At 35.7% G+C, this 7,831-nt stretch overlaps 1 protein-coding gene across 6 annotated transcripts in view; it reads left to right on the forward strand.

Annotated features, from left to right (window-relative positions):
* CDH18 (cadherin 18) overlaps nt 1-7,010 on the forward strand; it is a 521,943-nt gene extending 514,933 nt beyond the window's left edge. For 5 of the 6 annotated variants that reach the window (XM_042048680.1, XM_042048682.1, XM_042048684.1 and 2 more), the window contains 2 exons: nt 571-822; nt 2,022-7,010. In XM_042048680.1, the coding sequence (XP_041904614.1) occupies nt 571-822; nt 2,022-2,524 (755 nt within the window). In that variant the 3' untranslated portion in view covers nt 2,525-7,010. The remainder of the gene's footprint in view (nt 1-570; nt 823-2,021) is intronic. The other variant, XM_042048686.1, reaches the window with a different exon arrangement.
* The last annotated feature ends 821 nt before the right edge of the window (nt 7,011-7,831 follow it).

The following is a 7,831-nucleotide window of genomic DNA, read 5'->3' on the forward strand; positions in this document are numbered from 1 at the left end:
CCTTCCCTCTTCCTCCAGACCTCTCCATAGCATGTGTCTTTGGTCACTGTCCTTTCAGATGCTTTCTGAAAGCTCACTTAAACTTTAAAAACTTTTGCAAACATTAAAGATGAAAGTCTTATTTTAGATTTACTAAAGAAATTTTAATATTCTTCTGAGATTCAAGAGGATTTTGTGTTGTGCAAAAATTTAACAACAAATATCCTCATAATTCCAGGTGTTCAAATTGGCAAGGGTCCATATGCAACCAACAGCATAACATGGAATGAAAACACTTGCAAACTGGTCCCAAAATGTTTGTCCAAGTTCACTTAGATTCCAATAAAAATACAAGAGTTTTAAATAATCTTATTTACATAATCTTAGTTACTTTCCACCACCTCCTCTTTTTCCTCTCTTGGCCAGAAATGCTTCCTGACAAATTTTAATTCTAGACTGTCCATATTCACAGATTTGGACTGTCTACTTTTAAGATGTCCACGCTTCCATTTGATGGGAAACATGCAGTAAATAACATTTTTTTTTCATTTTTTACTTCACTGAAAGTCTATTCTGGTTTTGATATTGTAGATAATACAGCCAGTATCCTGACAAGACGAAGGAGATACAGTCGAACCACTCAGGATATCTATTACCTCCCAGTTTTCATTTCTGATGGAGGAGTGCCCCCTCTCAGCAGCAGCAGTACCCTCACCATCCGGGTTTGCGCCTGCGAGAGAGATGGACGAGTGAGAACTTGCCATGCTGACGCTTTCCTCTCCTCTGCTGGCTTGAGCACAGGAGCTTTAATCGCAATCCTGCTCTGTGTTGTCATTCTTCTTGGTAAGCCATTTGCAATATTAAATGATGCTATCCCTCCAATCCCTCTTGGAATTTGACAGGGCACAAGGTTTTAATATGGTATGCTTTTGAACTAGTGGTTGCCTGGTAGTAGGAGGCAATTAGAAGCACACAGCTGTGATTAGAGGGGAAAGGTTTAGCTAAAATTAATAGGGAAAAATGCTTTTAAAGTACATTCATGAATATCTGGAATCCAGTAGAATTTTTTCCAGAGGTTATCAAGTAATTAGCACTGCAGATCTTTTTTTCTGTAATTTGGAAAGATTTCAGAAAGCGACTGACTCTAATTCCATGTTTTGAACAGTGTGAAAAATGATAGAAAATAGATGGGCAAAGCTTTTTGAAATGCATTAAGCTGTAAGAAACACCATTAGCACTCTACAAAAGCCATTTCTTAATTACCTCTGTGGAATAAACTGATAGCAATGCACAACATAATCCACAGGGGCAAGGGACATAGGAGAATAGAAGCAGACTCATAAGATTAATGCCATTGCAAGTGCATGTCCTCTTGACTTTTTTAGGTTATTTATTTTTCTGGGCCAATTTGAATGTTACCCATTAGTTAATATTATGGTTGGTTTTGGTTTTGGGATTTTTTTCCTGTCAGAGGCACAACTTGCTGCATACATGACTCTGTGCTATTCATGTGACTTGCTGCATTCTTATAGAGTGGCAAGAAATAATAGTACTTGCAATGTGACCAACAGGATATTTTGAGGATTTTTTTCCCAAAGATTACATTTTCTAAGAACTACTTTCCTTACAGCTTACTTCAGTATTTTCTTGTCAGAAGGCTGGTTTAAAATATATAGTTATACATTTAGCTTGCTATTTTGTATTTTATTACACAAAATTGAATATTCATAAGAAAAAAATAAACCTTTTACATATTAATTCAATTTATACGCTAAACATTGGTTTTAATGAAGCACTGAAAGCCCTGGCCTATGCTTCTGAAAAATGCCAACTATAGTTACTCGTTTCTCATTTATCTGAAAGAATGTTATCTCCATTTATCTCCTTTATGAAATCCCTAATAAACTAAGTAGCAAATGATCCCAAATACCAGTACTGAAAATACCAGCCTGAAAATATTACACCACTGTATTTTGACTTAGTGTCTGCTATTTCTGTAGCATACTCAGATGTAAACTTTAAACCTACTCTAATATCTGCAGTTTTCTCTTTAGCAATTGTGGTCCTTTTCATCACCCTAAGACGTAGCAAGAAGGAGCCTTTGATCATTTCAGAAGAAGATGTCCGAGAAAATGTTGTGACATACGATGATGAGGGCGGTGGAGAGGAAGACACGGAAGCATTTGACATCACAGCACTGCGGAATCCTTCTGCTGCTGAAGAGCTAAAATACCGGAGGGATGTTCGTCCTGAAGTGAAGCCTCTGTCCAGGCATCATCCCTCCTCAAGCCTTGACAGTATAGATGTTCAGGAGTTCATTAAACAAAGACTGGCAGAGGCTGATCTGGACCCCAGTGTGCCCCCGTATGATTCCCTGCAGACATATGCCTATGAGGGTCATAGATCAGAAGCTGGGTCTATCAGCTCTCTGGATTCAGCAACGACACACTCTGACCAGGATTATAATTACCTTGGAGACTGGGGACCTGAGTTCAAGAAGCTAGCTGAACTCTATGGGGAAATAGAATCAGAAAGAACAACTTAGTTGTAATTCCCAGAACAGAAAAGTTCCTAAACAACTGGACAGATAATGACAGCAACAGTAACAAAAAAAGTGAATACAGTACTTGGAACTAAGTGTATGCAGTTACTGTAGAACAAGTGCCCTTTTCATATTTGAAACTGGGTTCTCCAATTGGAAGAAAGTCAAAATTTGAAAAATACAGAAAAAAGGATCTATTGTCCCTTGTATATTTTTTTTTTAATTGCTCAATAAAGTCCCTGGTACCTTTTCTGCAACAATACCTAAAGTAAAGGCAAGCAACAACATTTTTATTGCAATATGCGTAACATCTCCAAGCTACAGTAAGTTTATGGTCATGTCTGTTTAAGAAGAGAGCTAACAGAGGATCAAATCTCTGGCAGATGGTTGTGATGTTGCATTTCTAGCTGTGCTCTAGGCCTTGTGATCCCAATGTGAAGTAGCCAACGGGGTTTACTATCAGTGTGAGAAGTGCTACCAGTCTGTTTCCTTTACATTTAAGAGGCCACACCTGTCCTCTTAAATAAATGGTCCTTTGATGATTTAATCTTATTGATTTAGCAGGTTGCATTGAGAAGCTGTCATTTCATTATGTCCTTCATAATCATGTCATCCATAACCAGCTAACAGATGGAGGGCATCATTATCTGTAGCTCAAACACAGCTCTAGCCCTTAACCCCAGACCTGCTCTGTTTCTGCATGCTAGAGGAACTGTGTTGTTTCCAGTGTTGTGCTTATTCTTTTTATCTTTTCAAAGGAACATCATTCATTTAAATGGAATAGGCCCAAAGTACCCTTTATGCAACGAAGCAGATGAAGCATAGGCTTTTTCAATAAAAACAACAATGGCAGCACCATTAAACTATGCAGTTGTTTGGTTCACTGTGCTTCACTTATGTTGAGAGCTGAAGCTTTTTAAATCTGTTGCTGGTCTGAGTCCAGAAGCTACAACAGTCTGTTTAAAACACAGTGTTCTTAATCATAATGTTTCTCTATTTCTGTGCGTGACTAAAAGCAAAATAGAGCTGCTGGTAAGACATTGGGATAGCAAAAATTGAAACAAGGAGAATAAGATGATGATGATGCATTTTTCTTTTAAGTTCAATCTACTCATATTTATTTCTCTTAGAGTAATTGCCACCTAAGCAGAAGAAGATGGTTTTTCCCTATTTCAAGCATCATGGAAACAGGAACATTTTAAGTCAGTGGAGGAAATATACCATTTCTGTGGTTCCTGTGGATTAAGTAAATTGATTTCTTACATTAGTAACTTTATAGCATTACAGAACTGATAGTTCTCCTTAACATTGCAGACTGCTTAACACCTAATCCAGCAATTTTTTTTTTCTTTTTTTAGCATTGCAGCTGTAGGACTGCTAAACAATTCTGCTTAACATAGCAGCCTGCTTATCACCTCATTTAGCAGATTCTGATTTTTCCTTTGCTTTGTTTGAAACTTTAACCTTTTCTTTGTCTTTCTGGTGATAATACTGTGAGAGGACCAGGAACTCATAATATCCCATGAAAGATATATATAATGCTCACGAAAGCTATTAACAGTCCTCTGCTTCTAACTGTAACTCCACTTAGAGAAATGGACTTCTTCCAGTATGAATTAGAGACAAAAACTCTCAGAGTAGAAGCTGTGTACTTTTTTCTTACTGTCTGGTCTGGTGTGCAGAGGGATAAGGATTTGTATGCTGCACTAGATTCCTCCCTCTGCATTTTAGCTGCCACTTACATTCAGCTTAGTAAAGAAGAGTCTATATTTATTGCTGATCTACTGTGAGCCACACAGGTGAACTAGATAATTAAGCCTTCTTTTCTTTATTCTATTGTTGGGTGGCTCTTAGACATTTCTAATCAGTTTGCTTTGAGGAGATTTTTTTTTTTTTCCTTCCTGAGATGTTGTTGACTGCTTTTCGTTTAAACAACCTTCTGGAAAAAACAGCAAGCAATTTTGTAAGAAACTTTTTACACTCTAAAAAGTATTAGTTGCATTGTAGTTCCAGAATTGGTTTTTAGTACACTATTTTGTTTAAAATTTGTAATCTTCTTTCTTTTGGAATCTGAACCCACTGGAAAAATATAGTAGGGAAAACCCCCTGAACCCTAAGATACTCTGCTGATGACTTTAAAGTAGTTTAATAATTTGTGTTCATTTTCTTTTTTAAACTTTTTTATGAAATACAGAATCTTTTAGAAATGTATTTAAGGAAACATTCTTACTGTAGAGTGAAGTTAAACAGATGCAGTAAGAGTTATGCACAAGCTGAGAATGGTTTATATATTGTCTTTTTTGGGAGGGTAGATCTAGGATATGTTTCAGTTTTGTCCCAAATAAAGGAACTAGTAGTGTGCAATTTTGTTAGGAGAAATTTTCTTTTTATTTAGGTCACACTTGCTTTATGCCAACATCTAAATTTTTATACTGTATGAGTAGAGTGGTAAAAACAAAATGTTTCAGCATTACTACTACCATAATACTTTGTATCACAGCTGCATGAAAATTGCATTCATTGTTGTATTATAGTTTTGAGAACTAGGTATTAGTTATCTTTATGTCTATTCCCTCTGGCCCGACACCAAAGCAGGGGAAATCAATTGTATTTTGTGTTTTAAGCACTGTTCTTGCCATTTTTTTTTTTTTTATTTGTATCACAGAACGTTCAGGCTTAAAGGCAACAGAAGTGCAGTGACATAAGCAAGCAGTCACTCCTTATGCTAATGGTCTGTTTAAGTTAATAATATCTCAGAGAAATAAGAATCCCCTTTTCACCATCCCTGGTGCTCCCTTTGCTGCTGTAGAGCACATGCATCATACCCCAGGAAACCTGAATCCTTTAAAACTCTGCAGGGTTATTGAAAGGCTGCTTCTGTGATGCTGTGGTGTGTCCTGATTGGTACATCCTATCCACAGTGATCGCCAAATGTGCTTCTCTATCATGATATGTCTGCATGCTTGCTATGCTTACTGTGTTTTATTCAAATATACATCACAGTGTCGTGTTGTTTGCATGACAAATACCAGAATATTAAATCTTCAGAGCCACAGAAGAAGTCCTCACAGTGCAGAAAAAACAGGTTTACAGATTTATTATCCTGATCTCACAATTTTTTCATTTGGGTCTTTATGTCCTAAAAAAAAATTTAAACTATATCTGAGAAATTCTATATTGACCTAGATTGAAGTGGAAGAAAATTAACACCGTATGCCATGCATGGAACAATAATTTCATAGCATTGCTGATTTAAACAAAGTATACATTCAGTGAAAGAATTGTGGGAAACTCTTTCCAAGTTTATGTTAAAGTCTGATTATATAGACTATGCTTAAAGCTTTCATGGATTTTTTGTGTACTCATATTCTCAAATATTTTCCTATTAGCCTAAATATTAATCCTGTTGCTGCTTAAGAACTGAATGATGAAAACTGCCAGTTTGATTTAAACTGGAAATACTGAGTAAAGTTAAATGGCACATGCGAAGTGATACTTCAGGGTTTTCTATTTCAGTTTGATTTCTACAACAACCATTCAACATTTCCACCAAAATAATTAGTTGCATTCCTTCAAATACATCCTCTTTCTTGTAATGGCGAGGCCACTCAGTATGCTGTAATCTTGACAAGTCAAAATTGTCTGAAAAAATCGTCAGTATAAGAATTTTAAAATATGAAACTGTTTTTTTCAAACTAAAACCTGTCAAAAAGGTAGTTTAATGCAGTTTAAAGACAGGGAAGAGTTGAATTCAGATGGTGTTAGATTAAGATTCATACATTGAGAACAAATTAATTTGTTTATCAGTGTTACCTTTTATTGCATACACATAGAATACTGTAAAAGTTGAAAGTAAATTCACTCTTATGCACTTTATTTTTTTTGCATTCTTCTTAGAAAACCAAAATAACTGCAAACATTTTTGAGTTTTAATTCTAATTGATGCAGTTGTTTAAATTGTGAATATTGAAAGAAAATGTCTATGTGAAAGTATTGTTTCTGCTATTTAAAAGGAATTACAAAATTTCTGTGGTCTAAGAATTTTCAAAATCATCCTTTAGAAAATATAAGTATTGGACCGGTCTGGAATTAACCAAAATCATAAACTCACACAAGGGTAACAAAGGGAATATTCTAAATGCAAAGAAGGATATAAAATTATGCTGCCTAGCGTTACTTTGTGTATTATAAAGTGCTAAGACCTTGTACTTGCAGGACATATAAATGGCACAGTGCATTCTAAGGAACATTAGAAGTGTGTTGCAAGTTTTGGGCCATTGTTATTTTTCCAAAGTCTCCAAAAAATATATATATTTTTTTTAACAAAAGAGTAATGTACAGTATACCTCCTTATGCAAGTGTTACTGATAGAAATTGTTACATTTTCTTTTAATAAACAAAAGGGACAAAATCTTTTATTTGTATTTTTCAAATAAAATGTGCTCTTTGCTATGGTGATGGGTTATTGTATTCCTCACCACAACCAGAATGTGTTATTTTGTCTTCACTCCTATAGTCTATACTCACCAAGGAACCAGAACATCTAAAGGCTCTTTGTCTTTACAACTCATGTGTGACACAGTTGTATTAATGAGGCCAATGTCAGAAACTGTATGGGAACTTGAACTGGATCTGTAATTCCTGATATAGCCCCTTGGTTGTGCCACTATTTCAAAGACTCTCTCACATGATTATTACTCCAGATGGATAGGGATGGAGAGAGACACCATAAGATACTTTACAACAGACTGCAGTATAGCTGCTAAATGGTTCATTACTTTTACTTGTGGCAACTGTTCCTCTCCAGCCATCACTGTCCTGAAACTGAAATACAATGTCATAGGATGAATACATTATCCACATGAGTGAATTGGGGAATTGCACATCTATGAATCCAGATTGGTGATAAAAGCCATGGTTATCATCCTAAGTTGACACAAGACAAAAACAGGGAAGGACATTTATAATGATCAAGCTCAGGCACAGGCAATGCAAGTGCAAAGGAATCACACATTCTTTCTCAAAGGAATTAAAAAGCTTTATCAACAAATTCTGTGTTAGAAAATAATGATACCATGGCTCACAACAAACTTGTTGCATGAAAGGCTGTCTTTCCCAGACTGAAATAAAAAAATAGTGCTAGGGTAGACAGGAAACAGAAGTAGAATTTTCTTGTTGAACCCTACTTACTCTATTGTCTATGGGCCAATTTAGATTGTGTACCACCATACTATGGAATTTTCACATGTGCCTCACCACAGATCCAGAAAAAAAATATTATGGTAAGATAATATTTGCAGGATAAATATT

This window comes from Corvus kubaryi, unplaced genomic scaffold (genome assembly GCF_017639235.1).
Source record: "Corvus kubaryi isolate FWS band 111438036 unplaced genomic scaffold, C.kubaryi_AGA036_p1.0 68, whole genome shotgun sequence".
Classification (NCBI taxonomy): Eukaryota; Metazoa; Chordata; class Aves; order Passeriformes; family Corvidae; genus Corvus; species Corvus kubaryi.